This window comes from Penaeus vannamei, chromosome 12 (assembly GCF_042767895.1).
Source record: "Penaeus vannamei isolate JL-2024 chromosome 12, ASM4276789v1, whole genome shotgun sequence".
Taxonomy (NCBI): Eukaryota; Metazoa; Arthropoda; class Malacostraca; order Decapoda; family Penaeidae; genus Penaeus; species Penaeus vannamei.
The window spans coordinates 30,374,845-30,389,793 of record NC_091560.1 but is presented as its reverse complement, the minus strand read 5'-3'; the positions used below and the strand labels follow the sequence as shown (position 1 = coordinate 30,389,793).

Genomic DNA, 14,949 nt, shown 5'->3' with positions numbered 1-14,949 from the left:
CCCCTCTTGAATATTCAGTAAATTATGTAAATTCATCATGAAAAAATGAACAAAATTGAATCCTCTTTTGTTAGCAGTGTAAGTCTCCTTCCCTATCTCTCTTCTAAGAGGTATTGATTGCATCACAAGTTCTTGTGAATGTTTACATGTAAAGTGAGAAAACAAGTGGAACTTATAAAGAAGCACTTTATAAGTTTTTTTTTTCATGAAATATAAAATGCCAACAGTATCTGGTGCTCCCAGGCTGTCACCCACCCAGACCCAACGTCACTTAACTTCGCTGATCAGACGAGAAGCGGTGCTGTCAACGTGGTATGACCGTTGACATATTTAAATGTATAATGGTTAATGATTAAAATCAATAAATATTCTAGACAGCAAGGTCGTATAGAACTTCCGTCTTTAGTTAAAAGCTCATCTGTAGTCACTGTATTCTATTATTTTTTTCCTGCAAATTTCATTGCCATGACTTGCAGACCTATCGGAGATATTTCTATTTTATATACATTAATAACAACTAACAACTTAGAGGAGATAATCCAAAACTAACCGCTAAGGCAAGTTAATCTAGTTTGGAATTATAGGTCACGAAATTCATCCATCTATAAGAATCTTTTTATGTTTTAATTGAAACTTTTAAATTGCAAGTTGTAGAACTTTTAAAAACTAGATAAAAAGGGCATTATACGTGGTCTTTAATCTGTATACACATGCATATGTATACTTACTGCATATTTCTCTCACTGAGGCTAGAAAGAGCTAAATCATTAGACTGATTATAAGCACAAAGCTGCCAGGAACCTCGTTACTAAAGCTTGCTCATAAGTGCAGAATCTATTGGCAATATTAAAATACTATTTCCAATTTTAGAATACTTGTTACTGGTTACTGTCATTTCTTTCATTACTACAAGTCGGCTGAGTAAACTGATCATGAAAAACTGGAAAGTAATATTGTATTTATTTTTTTCCGATATGATTGGAGCCTTTTTAGCTTTCCTTATTCCTCTTCTAAGAAGTAAGCTTACTTTATGGTTGATATTGATTGAAGCAAAGGCTTGTAAAGTTTATAGAGAAGCGCATTATATGATTTTTTCCACAATCTTTTGTTCCCAGGGAGACACCCATCCGAGTCCTGACTAAACCCCAGTTCACTAATCGGACGAGAAGCAGTGTATTTAATGTGGCATGAATGCTGACAAACGTAAATAACATGAATCTTCTTTATTTAAGTTTAATTGTACCCACTATATTGAGCCCACTTTTGGCTTGTCATTGCTATGCCTATAACATATGCTACAATATCAACGATCCACTAATGGGGATGATATATCACGAAATTCATCCATCTGTAAGAATTTTTTTTTGTCAATTTTCGATTCGTAACTTTAAAGATGGAGGCTGTGAAACTAATTCTCCAAAACCCTGATAAAAAGCCTATAAATAAGGACACTATAAGTGTTCCTACGTCTGTATACAAATACACATGTGTATATACTGCATATTTCTATCACTGAGGCTAGAAAGAGCTAAATCATAAGGTTAATTATTAGCACACATGCTGCCAAGAACACTAATAAAGCTAGCTCAGGAAGGCTTTCTTGTAAACTACCAGAATTAGCAACACTAAGATTATTTTCTGTTTTCATTATTAGTATACTTCTTACTCGGTTGCTATGACTATCCTATCCACTAAATTGAGTAAAACGGCAATGGAAAAATTGTATCTACTTTTGATACCACTATGATCTGATCCGTTTTCATATCCACCCTTAGCCCTTTTCAAATAAATAAGTCTACTCTATGCTTGATATTAATTGCAGCTTAAGTTCTTGTGAATGTTTATATGTAAAGTGAGAAAAGCTAGTGTAGTTTCGTATCCCTCTTCTAAAATCTAAAAAAATGAAAAGCAAAATTGTATTATTTTTCTCATCAGCAAAAGCAACGTTGAGTGTGGTCAGTGAGTGACCGCCTGGGAACACTAGTTTCAGTTATTTTATAATTTATGAATAATCATATAATGCGCTTTATAAATTCCACGAAATTTTCTCTTTACATGTAAACATTTACGAAAAGGCTTGTTGCACTCAATATCAAACACTAAGTGAACTTATCTTTTAGAAGAGGATTTGAAAATAACAAGATATCTATTTTTTCATGATCATTTTACTCAAATTGGTGGATCAGAGTGATATTTTTGGATAATCATTATAATGTTACAAATTATAGTATGTGATAAGTATTGACCCCCTCCTTCCTGCTTGACACTATTGGCGGTAAATCGTCCGCCAGATTTTCAACTATCGAGCCCCACCGGTGCAAAGATCTCAGTTATCACCATAGGCCTAAATATCCCACTTCTGACACCAATGTTATGGAACCCCCTCCTGGTGGCCAACATGTGGCGGTCTTTCCAAGTAGGCGGGTTCACACACTCAGACATGTGTTCACTCTGTCAGGATGCTGCACTCCTTTTTTGCCTGTCCCACTGGGTTCGATGTACAGCCTTTGACGAGTGTTCGGCAACACAGGGCACTGAGGAACGTTAGTTGGGATGTGGACAGACAGAAGAGGTGGCAGTCCACAGTTTATTGGCAAAGATGAACCACTAACGTCGGGGAAAGGCAGCTACTCCACGCACAAGCACAGCTATGGCACAGTATTCCACCTTTCCTCAACAGAACTGGATAACACAGTCGCAGCTACAGCCACAGAACACGATGCCCTCTCGAACAAAGATCCCTTAATCAACAAGGACTTCAACATGAAATTTTCGGACTATAGCATACTCCACGTGGCCATTACTCCATGTCGCCATGTTCACAGCAAGCAAGGATAGCCCACATGTGTACCCATGCTCGCTGTCTGCCTCCACGCCTTACCCCAAGCCACGTATAGCAGCCATGCTGCGATCAAAGGATATATAAGGCTGACCTGGGTCGGCCACCCTCACTCACTCATTCGCTTACTCGCTCGTTCCCTCACACCCTCAGCGACCCTGTTGCCGGCCACACCGCCTCTCGAGCGGGTAGGCTTGTTCTCGCTGGCCTAGGCTCCCTTAGCACAGCCAACTACTGTGTGTTCTTGTATAGTCATACTCATGTATTTATTTAAAAGTGCGTATTACCCTAAGAAATAAAGAGGACAGCCACATCAGTGCTTCACTACCGCCACCAGTCATCCAATCTATTCATATAGAGAATTATATCAGTACCTTTTATACGGACTCCATGTTATGTGCCACCGGCACTGGGACATCTGACTCAGGAGACTAATACATTAATGCCCAAAACAGCGTGACACAGAGTAATCATCATGGCACACAATCTAAGCATCCTGCAGTGGAACATATGTGGCTTTTACACAAAATGTTCCTTTCACCAATCAGTAGTGAGAACAAGGAACATTGAGAGTGGACTCTGTTCACTTTTCAGGCTATTATGTCTGTATGTCGCCAAGCGCAGTTGGCACTAGAGGCTTGGTCACCCTGGGCAGAGCAACAATCTCCTGCTCCTTAGAAGCCGACCTGCCGCACTGTGGAGATGGTGTGGAATCTCTTGCTTTTGAGATCCACCTGGCCGGGGACCCCCACATGCTGTACAATGTGTATAGTAGGCAAGACTGTATGAGCTTAGGTATCAGCCACGTCTGTGCTCCTGCAGCACCAATAATCGTAGGGGGAGACTTCAAGGCATACCTCCCCATCATGGATCTCCACAAGAGACCAAATGTGGAAGGCCTTCACATAGTTGACGTACTTGAGATATTCCCCCAGATCGCTCTTCTCAATATCCAACAACCAACGCACGTGAGGGGAGGGGTCCTATACTTTACCTTCGCCACTGTAACAATAGTGGAGAGAATTGGGTGGTGTTTCAATGGAACGGTTACAAGTGATCACTTTGGCACTGTCACCATCCTTTTGGATGCTGGTCCAACCAAACAATGAACAAGGCCAGTCTTGTCGATGCCATAAGTCAGGCAGCCTCTCAGACCATTCCTAAACCTGAACATACACCTTCCAGAGGGGTGCAAGATCATCTCTTATACGGACGGTCTTACAATCATCTCTACTGGTCGACACTGCTTGAGAAGAGCCCAGCGCTATCTGGACCTTGAGTCTGAGGAGTGTTGCAAAACACCCTCCTCTCTTTCTCCCTGTGCACCACCATTCCCTCTTCTTTCTCCATTACCCTTACCACACCCACCTAGAGGTTCATGTGACTCCCTTATGTCACAACAGTGTCCTTTACCGAATCCTTCCCCTCTTGACATTCTTCCCTATACTTCACCACCTTCTGTTCTCTTATCTCATTTCCTGAATTCTTCTCTTACTCCCAACTACCATTTCTACCCATATCACCCGCTGTTTCATAATGGATCTTTGCAATTTTCCTCATTCGGTGTTACTCTCCTTTTCTTAGAGATAGATCCTCACCATTTCATCTAATCACCCTATACCCTTAACCACTTTCCCCTTTACAAATCCCAGCCGTACTCCATCTGCTCTCCCCTCTTTACCTTAGTCCTATACGAACTTTGATTTATTTCTAACCATTAACCATTAATCTTTCTTCTTTATGCTAACTGTCATTGCACGTTAAAAGCACCGTCCGCGAAGTTAGCAACGTTGGATCTGGTCCTGGAACGCCCTCGCAGAAGGATAAGGAGGGGACTGATAGGGCTGGATGTTATGGCAATGAAACTTGCAGGGAAAAAAGAGGGTAATCATGCATATATGTTTTGATAAACATTCATGGGAGTAATATAAATACACCCACACAGACACACCCACCCACACACACACACACACACACACACACACACACACACACACACACACACACACACACACACACACACACATATATATATATATATATATATATATATATATATATATGTATGTATGTGTGTGTGTGTGTGTGTGTGTGTGTATGTGTGTGTGTAAACACACACAAATATGTATACATATATATATATATATATATATATATATATATATATATATATATATATATATATATAGTGAAATATATATGTATAAATACAAACATTATTATATATATACAAACATTTATCTTGAACATAACGGATGACCTGACACACTGAAGGCCTCGTCAAGATGAATCAACTCGACACCAGTAATCGCATCCTTCTGACCCCTTTCGCACAGAGACAAGAATCCACAGGTCAGAAGGGAGGTCAAGACTGACCGTGCCAAAAGGAACTGACCATCTTCCTACCGGCAACCGTCGACCCTCGCCTAGGGAAAGCAGCCTCCGGCCGTCCCTGCCTGACCGAGGGACACCTTCGACTCATCGGCCAAACCCGGGGCGGGGCCAAGCTGGACATCGCCTGACCTGGAGGAGGAGCTTGCCTGCCCTTCGCCCAGTCCGGGGCAGGATGGATTTGGACCTCCCCCTCCCGGGCCCCTCCCGGGGGGCGTTGCCTGAGTTGGATCGGGTCAGGGCACCTACAGACTTACTACTTCTCATCACTCGAGTCCTAGCCTCGGCAGGAACAAGACTCCTCACTCCAAGCTCTCTATTTACCTCTAAACTTGGCGTGCTGGCGTGCTAGTTATCATAGTTCATGACGTATATACTTGTTGTAGGACTTGTACTCTGTGCATTAGTTCATATATTTATATATTTACTGTAGGACTTAGGATTATACATTTAGTTGTTGACATTATAACATATTATATCAGTTGTTGATACTTGTGTTTTAACACCCCAGTAGAATCTGTGTGAAGGTTTAAAGTTCGATTCATACCCTTCACATATATGATATATGATATATATGCATATGTGTATATATATACAGATATATATATATGTATATATATATATATATATATATATATATATATATATATATATATATATATATATATTTATATATATTTATATGTATGTGCGTGTGTGTGTGTGTGTGTGTGTGTGTGTGTGCGTGGGTGTGTGTGTGTGTGTGTGTGTGTGTGTGTGTGTGTGTGTGTGTGTGTGTGTGTGTGTGTGTGTGTGTGTGTGTGTGTATTTGTATACACATATATGTATTATATTAATATGTATAATATATATATATATATATATAATTTACATATCTATATACACACATGTATATATATATATATATATATATATATATATATATATATATATATATATATATATATATATGTGTGTGTGTGTGTGTGTGTGTGTGTGTGTGTGTGTGTGTGTGTGTGTGTGTGTGTATGTGTGTACGTGTGTGTGCGTATTTGTATATACATATATGCATATATATGATATATATATGTACATATATACATATATATATATATATATATATATATATATATATATATATTATGTGTGTGTGTGTGTGCGTGTGTGTGTGTGTGTGTGTGTGTGTGTGTGTGTGTGTGTGTGTGTGTGTGTGTGTGTGTGTGTGTGTGTGTGTGTGTGTGTGTGCTTAATATCTTTAATAACAACTTTGTTTTGTGAATATTAGGTCATATGTGTGTGTTTGTGTTTATGTGTGTATGTTCATCTACGGTTTTACTGAATTACTAATGTTACATAACTCCCAACGCAGCATTTATACCTCATGACCATTTACGTAAAGGTACAATTGATCCATAAAACGTAATACTCATATATAACACATATATCCCTCTCCCTCATGAATAATAATCCCATCAACAAACCAATAATAAAAGTTAATGAAACTTACACACGGTAAAATAAGTAAAAACATCTTTAACAAGAGGTTTAATTTTTACACACACGATCCCTTCAACGCGAGGGGTTACCTAACTTGTCAATACAAAACTCGGCCACACAGGTTCTCCGTCCTCAGTCTTCGCTCGCCAGTGATAGCAAGTAGTGGCTTAAAATACATTCTGAAAGTGGAAGGATGGCACTGAACAGGCTACAGGATGCTCCACAGGCTCAAGGTGAGTAAAGAATAATTCAAATGTATTGGAGTGATGAAAGGTTGAGTGATCATATATAATGTGTTGGTCGTTTATTTTGGTAGGAATGTGTTAGCTTGTTACGTCACCATTGAAGGGTTGGATGTGATCTTTTGGTACTTAAGAGGTGATTAGATAAACCATTGGAGTGTAAACATTGAATAATTTCACATCAGCTGTTATGTAATGTGTGTTACCAGCTATATGCATCGGGTAGTGTTTCGAGACCCAAATGTATAGGCCTAGTTTGATGAGTAGATGTTTTGTCTATGGCATGACTAAAATTTAGCTTGGTGTCTGGGGGGAAACAAACGGGTAAATATTCTGAACACCTTCGCAGAACTGATCTCAATGATTTTGGTGTTGAAGCATTCCTCTCCTTTACAATCTATACACATCAAAGGTATGCTGCAAAAGTGCCCCATTACCCACCATCTTGGCCCCAATAGCAAGGAAGGGCATGAAAGGGACCCGGAAAATTGCATGGTAAAATATGTATAGAGTAAACAGTGCATAAGTTACAAATTTACTGAATGCTACTGTTATATTACCCCGCAATTTCCGAGTTACCTTTCATGCCCACCCCAGCTATCAGGGTCAAAAATGTGGGAGTTTGAAGGAACACAATTCCTATGTATGTGTACTAGAGAGTGAGAGGAATCCATCCATACCAAAATTGTTGTGATCAGTTATGTGAAGGCATTCTGAACATTCACCATAAATAGAAAAAAAGTGTGTTTTGTAAAGAAAAATTGTGTAAAGAAAAAGTCGGTAATTGTTGAAGACCGCGACGCACCCTCGCAGAGACTAAGTCGAAAAGAATGATGTTTTTCTGCATGAAATCCTATGATTTCATCGATTTTCGGCATTGTTTCTTTTGCGAATGAATCGTTCAGGAGATCGAGTATCATTTCTCCATCGACGATCTTGATTTGATAGTCCCGTTAGCAGGGGAGGGCATGAAGTATATCAGGGAAATTATGGGGTAAAACAAGCTTAAATAAGAATAATAACGATCAAAAATGCGTAAAACTAGCACAAAAAGCGCTTAAAATCGGCCAATAAAACTCTACGGATGTAACCGCCATCTTTGAAAGTTTACGGACTGATGCGAAATAAATTAAAAAAAAACTTCGGGAACCCAACCCACATCTCGGCAAAACTCTACGGGAATTCACACGTTCCAACCCCCAAAAACGTATTGACCAATAAACCAACCTAATATATCAATATAAATTGCCGTGACTAGGCGTGCCCTTCGGGCACTGCCCGAGGGGAGGGTTGATGGGGGCAAGCCCCCCAACACCCCCAGGACACATTCTCTCCACCACGGTATGTACGGCAAGACAGAGCTGCATTCACACCGTAAATTGATAAACCAAATACCTTTATATCCGGAAACGTGAAACTTTCGTTTCTTTGTACTGTTGGTATTGCTTCGATTTTAATCACCTTTTTCATCCTTTGGAGCTCTTGATGGGCTCAGATATAAAACTGGGATGGTTACTGAAGTCTAATTATTCTTCGATGCCACTGTGAAGGTCTTAAAAAGAACCCAGAATCAACACAACATTGGAAATGCAACATTTCTCACCGGCTTTCAATCTCGAAATGAACAGGTTGGTGAGCTGTCAACCTGTGGCTGGCGCAAGAAAGTGTGAAACACTCAATGCGCAGGATTCAGTATGAGGGTATAGATAAATATAAAAATATGCAAATGAAGTATAATAACATTACTAAAAGACTTTAAAGGTATAAAATGCGTACCAGCAGACACAGATAATTAGCCAAATATCGTTTTGACAAGCGCGTAATGATACACGGACTAGTTCGCGAACGCAACTAGCAAGGTAAACAAGCTCATCGACTTTGAATTTGAAAGGCGGCCGCGCGTTATATTTTCGTCATTTAGCAAAGACTATAAGGCCGGTGCATCTTAAACTATACGCTATCCCCTTTTATTTTTCCCGCTTTATAAGATGGCGGTGTCCATTTTCCTCTATCTACGCGCGTCGCGGTCTTCAACCTCTACCAAAAAGTCCTCAAAATTTGTGAATTATGCTCAGAAAATTGAGATTGATTATAGAAAATTGAAGAAAGACTTATGGAACAATTAGCAGATTTTTTTTTCCACATAGGTGTCCAACCTTGTAAAAATAATTTCTTGCTTCAGTCATTCAAGTTGTAAAAAGTGTGAAACTGTTATTGTCCATTGCAAATGAACTAAGGGATGTATTGGTTATCCCAGTGACTTTATCCAAAAACCTTGGGGCCACTCCTGGGAATCCACAAATGTCAAAATCTGAATCGGAATCCTCTCTAACCTTTGGCCTTTGCGTCTAGACCCCCACCCAATTGCATTGGACTAGCTCTCCACAAAGAATTTCTTTGTCTTACTCTTTTCAGTGTCAGAATTCTGTTTTAAGGTATTAGATATTCATTGGAAGAGGAAGGACAAAAGTGTTTGTTATTTGTGAAGGATATTTACTGTAAAGCAATTCTTTTTGCAGCACATCAGTTATATCTGACTGTGAAATACTGAAATGAATGGGGGAATGTGGGTTATTTTCAAGTATATTAAGCATACAAATAAGCAGCAGCTTTTTTGATAACCTTGAGACAGAGTCCATGATACTAGGATAGTCATTGATAAGATGAAGGTTAATGATGTGAAATTTATTAAAAAGAATTCAACAAGTTTAAGCTGAGACATACCATCAGGAATTTAGAGATAATGAAACCATCAATTTCTTTTCCATATGTAAAAACTGATACACTTGACTTTTATTATATTAATGTTACTGTATTTGCTGGCATATCAGGCACATGAGTATGCTATTTCCACTGTCATTTCATCAGGGTATATTCAGGGAAGAAAAGTGTTTCCTCACATAAATTAAATTCAGTTAGGTATGGCACTCTTTTAAAGCAGTTTCATGTTTAGCTGCATTCATGTACAGTACTGTCAATAGAACTGTGCCTCATGAAATTTTTAATTATTCTCTCATAGTGGAGGCAGATATTAAGAAAAGGGTGATTTATTATTATTCATTTCATGTTTTTTATTAGTGATATTATTATTATTTTTGCTCTACATTTTTAGATATAATATGTTTATTTACCCATCAAGGTTCTGATGCAGAAGCATCAACAGTGGGTGAGTTTATAGTAATACTCTTTTATCTGCATGGTCCTCATTCCTTACTTTTTTGTATTCTTCCCATTATTTTTTATTTATTTATTTAAATATCATGACAATAAGAGTATAGTTCTTTTGGAGGGGTAGGTTTCTGTACCTATGCTGGTAGTATGCTCAGAAGATTTGTTTGCATTTGCTTCAAATTTTGTTAAGTTTGGGTTTTAACCCTTTGGATCCAGGTGATAAGACTATCACATCATAAAAATATTTAGCTGAGGGCTAGGTGATGTGAATATATTGTCATGAAAAAATTTGTCTGAAGACCAGGATGCTGGAATATGCTGTAATGAAAAGAGCTTTAGCATTATTTCCATAAGTAAAAAAGTGTCGAATGTACCCTCCATTAACCATGGCTAGAAGAATGGTGGTTCCAGGGATGACATTATTTCCATACTCAGGATCCTATTCATTGCCTGGTCACTGTATATTGTATTACAGAAAATTGAATATTGTAAAAATCTATAAAAAGGCATAAATTGCACAATGTTATTTATTGTTATTGCGTAAAATGTAATTAATTAGAGATGCTATGGAGTATGTGCAGGGGAAACCATTTATTATCATCTTGATATATCATATCAAATAATAGATCTAGACCTTGGAAAATAACAAACAAACAAAAAATGTACAGAGAAAGAGATAATAATATTGCAAAGGGGAGGCAAGGAAGTAGTCTTGACATTGCAGACTGAGTGATAGTGTGGGCTGGGCCTACAATCCGTACACCTAGGAGAATTGTCACTTGAATAAGCCCAATGCCTGGATTTTGTGAAGCGAGGCTTCTGGATCAAATGGGTTACTTGTTTTGTGGGCCAACTGTAAATTTCTAATTTGTGCTTGTGCTATTGTTTGACATGTTGTCTTTTAGTATTGTGGAGGAAATTTCTTTGTTTCATGCTTGAGTGTGTCCTATAGGGCTTGGGTGCTTTACACATATTCAATTTAGTCACGGAGATCTATATTTTATCTGTACATTGAATTTGAATGAACAAAAGGTCACGGGTTATGGATTTTGTTGTCTTGCAGTATCCTATTCATAGAATAATACTGTGAGGAAGTTATGTTAGTATTTTAAATATTTTGCATAATTGAGTGAGGTAGTAGGCTAACTTAAAAAAGAAAAGAAATTGTCTGGGCTCTTAGGTTTTTAGGTTTTAATGTAAAAAAAAAAAAAAAAAAAAAAAAATGTATGTATATGCCTTATGGTGCAATACCTCTGTTGTGTATCTTGCTGGAGATTAGTGTGCCACTTCCATCATTAGCTTCATTACACGTTGAAATGATAGAAGCACAATGTGTCATTTATGTTTGTAGCACTTTATTCTTTAATTCAGATTGATTTTATCATGAGCAGGGAAAATTATAGCCTGATCCGAAATTTTGGTTCCTAGTTCCATTATCATAAATACTTCCATCAAGTCCAATTTAGTCCAGGAATAAAACATTATTTTGGTTGTTACTAATCCGCATCAGTTTTTGTGTGTTAGAGATAACAGTTTTTAATTTCTTACATGTTCTCTATGAAGACCTTGCCTGTTAATATTTTGTATATGATTAAATTTCATTATGCTTCTTCAGCTAAAGGTCTGGTTGGTTTTATATGTTTGAATAAAAAGGCAAACTGAACAAAAAATATACTCCATGAACTATTATAATTCAGGAAGAAAAAATGTAATTATTAAAACACCCTTTCTCAATATTGTTAACGTCCCTTTCATGTACATTTTTTCTTTGCTTATATGAATAGGCCTACTAAGTGGAGCTGCTGGAAAGTTGATCTGATACACTAACCACTACTATTTGATTTGTCATTTCATGTTTTATATTGCATATACAGGAATACATTTTATTCATTATGAAATATTATGTTAAAGATTTTTGAAATTTTTTGCAGTGAACCTAGTGGAGACTGACTCAACACCAGGGGGTGTCCAGCTGGTTAACCCTTACCGAACCAACAAAGTGGATTGCATGGACTTGGTTGAGCTTGCACAAGAAATCCAGAAGGTATAGAACTTGACCCTTTTTTCTTGTTTTGTCTCTGTATGTTATGATTCATGACCTTTACATCACACAAGAAGTTCAGATAATTTAGTTGCACTGTAGCATGTTCATTTATTAAGCTTCTCAAAAGCAAGAGGTTGAATAATTGCTTGTCTTATACTCAAACTAAAGGTAAAAAGGTAGTGAGCTTGTTACCAAATCAAATATCATCATAATAGTTAGTCACCAACTAGTATTCATGATTATTCACTCCAGCGTATATTTCTGGTTTTTACCTAAATTTGTAATTCTTAGTTCCACAAGAAAAAATAGGTACAAAAGATTTTTGTTTGTGTTCTTATAATGAGCCACTTATCATACCTTTTGAGGTTCTTTTTCATCACTGGTATTGATTTTTCTGTTTTGATGAATTTTCAATTTCTTGCTAGTTCATTATCCCACAATGTGTAAATTTCATGAAATTTGTATTTTTTTCATGGAAGGTGGTGATTTTAAGTTAATTTTTTTAGGAAATTGTTTCAGATGACATATCATTTCTTTACAGGCTGACAAATTTGTTCATGCCAATGTGAGCAATAAGCTCCAAGTCATAGCTGAACAAGTGAGATTCCTTCAAGATCAGGCCCGAAGAGTCCTGGAAGAAGCTAAAGAAAATGCTGACCTTCACCATGTGCCTTGCAACTTGGTTAAGAAACCAGGAACAATCTACCATCTCTATAGAAGGTCATCTGGACAGCGATATTTGTCACTGCTGAGCCCTCAGGTAACAATGAAGACTATATTGTTCAGTCTGTTCTAATATCAGTAATATTATTAATTTTTGTATGAGAAAAGCTTTGACGTAGTTGAAACAATGTGGAGAATGCTAAAGTTGGAGTTTTAAAAAATGATTTAAAATGTAAAACAGTAAATGCAATGTTAATGATATGTAAACTGAGGTAAGGGTTTTATAATGTAAATCTAGAAGTATCTTCAAAATTAATGCCTTATTCATGACAAAAAAAAAAAGAAAAAAAAAGGTACAGGATTACTTTATTTGCTCATGTATTCTACAACTGTATACTAGCTTGCTTATTTATCAGTTTATATTTCCAAATTTCAGGAGTGGGGTAGCACCTGCCCCCATGAGTTTTTGGGAAGTTACCGTCTTGAGCATGATCATTCTTGGACCCCAGAACACAAAATGGAAGCCAGATCCAACGACCAGCAAATGATCAACAAGATCTTGACCTGTTCTAATACTTTATCGATAACCATGGGAGATAAATGAAACATTTAAGGACATGTTTTTTGAGCTTTTCTTGTATGCATACTTGTGTTATATTAATTTTATGAAATTCAGTTATGTACAGTGTTGGTAAACCTCTAGTACTATATACTAACTTTTTTGTATGTAATTTCTGATAACTTTTAATCCTTTTTTAAAAAGTTGCAACTGTATGAGGTTTATCAAAATTATGTGTATATTTTGCTGAATCTTCTTTGTTTAAAGGAAAGAGTTTTCCCAAATGATACTTATACTGTTTAAAGGAAAGAGTTTTCCCAAATGATACTTATACTGGTAACAGTAATTGGTGAAACATGTTGGGAAAATCTTCATTTGATTATCCACTGTGTGGGTATGGAAGAGGGTATTTACATTTTCTTCTTGCTCAAGACTTTTGTTTGAGAAAGTCATACTTTTATTGATTTATGATGTACCAAGAAGTTATGAGCGATTTTTACATATTTTGTTAATGTACCAGGAGTTAAGTAAAAGCAATATTGCTTACTTGATCTTATCTACTTAACCCATTTTTGAATTTTTGGAAAGTAAAGGTAATTTATATTGCTATTATCAACTTGATTATAATGAAATGTTAACTTTTTAAAATCCAAATAATTCAAGATTGGGGTAAACACATGAGATCATTTTTTTTTTTTTTTCTTATATATATATATATGTTTTTTTTTTTTTGGGGGGGGGGGTGCCCTCTCTAGATTGATAACCCCCGGGCCAGAGTTATTATAATTTTTTTTTATGCCTAAATAACACCTTAAGCTATGATCAGAGCTATAAAAGATGCTCCTTGAGTAGGTCATTAAAAAAAAGTCTCACTTGCCAGCTTTGCCCCTCAAGAAAAAAAATGAAGTGACACCTTTGCAAACAATATCAGTTATTTGTAGAATCCTTTAACAAAAATAATGAAACAAAACTAAGGCAGTGCATGTACAATAGCCACTGGGTAAACCAACATATTGATGAGGTATGCTTTACAATACTTAGTTATGCTGTCCATTATATAGCTGGTGAAAAGTGGTCTTGCATAGCATTTATTGGTGAATGTATTCTGTTGAAATGAATGAATTGTTTGTGTGCGCCCTTGCTGAAAGCTAGTCTAACTATTTTCAAAAAGATGAATACTTTACTGATTTTATATATTTATGACTACTGTATGTCTTGTGACAATTTTGTAAATTATACTGAATAAAAGTGTCAGGATGATATTAAGCAATTTTCCCCCCCACAAACTTGTTTTCGAGTTATATATGTGTACTCTTGAATGCCAGGGTGCAGGTATACATGCACTCTACAATGTGAGGCTTCATTCATACAAACTCATGTGGCAAGGACCAAGGTAGCAAATACACCTATCTTGGGCCTCAGCCCACACCTTAAACTAATTTTGCATGATCTTTTCTTCTTGATCCTATTCTTTTGCCCACTTCCAAAAGTGTAAGTGTGCTCTCTGAAATACACAGCTTTGGGACATGAACGGCACACAGCAAATAGTTGCAATATCTGAAAA

The 14,949-nt window shown here is 37.0% G+C and overlaps 2 protein-coding genes across 7 annotated transcripts in view; one reads left to right on the top strand and one right to left on the bottom strand.

Annotated features, from left to right (window-relative positions):
* The first annotated feature begins 5,450 nt into the window (after positions 1–5,450).
* Positions 5,451–14,645, top strand: LOC113815939 (uncharacterized protein C1orf50 homolog). Of its 2 annotated transcripts, XM_027367953.2 has the most exons (6): positions 5,451–5,465; positions 6,828–6,939; positions 10,088–10,114; positions 12,051–12,163; positions 12,705–12,923; positions 13,263–14,645. In XM_027367953.2, exons 2-6 carry the CDS (start codon positions 6,900–6,902, stop codon positions 13,428–13,430), a joined length of 567 nt encoding a protein of 188 aa, XP_027223754.1. In that variant the 5' UTR covers positions 5,451–5,465; positions 6,828–6,899; the 3' UTR covers positions 13,431–14,645. The 2 variants fall into 2 exon arrangements, with proteins under 2 accessions (XP_027223754.1, XP_027223755.1); XM_027367954.2 differs by lacking the exons at positions 5,451–5,465; positions 10,088–10,114 and having other exon boundaries at positions 6,795–6,939.
* HisRS (histidine--tRNA ligase) overlaps positions 14,122–14,949 on the bottom strand; it is a 14,995-nt gene continuing 14,167 nt past the window's right edge. For all 5 annotated transcript variants that reach the window (XM_027367949.2, XM_027367952.2, XM_070128172.1 and 2 more), the window contains one exon: positions 14,122–14,949. This exon is cut by the window's right edge and continues 747 nt beyond it. The gene's annotated coding sequence lies outside the window, so the exon portion shown is untranslated.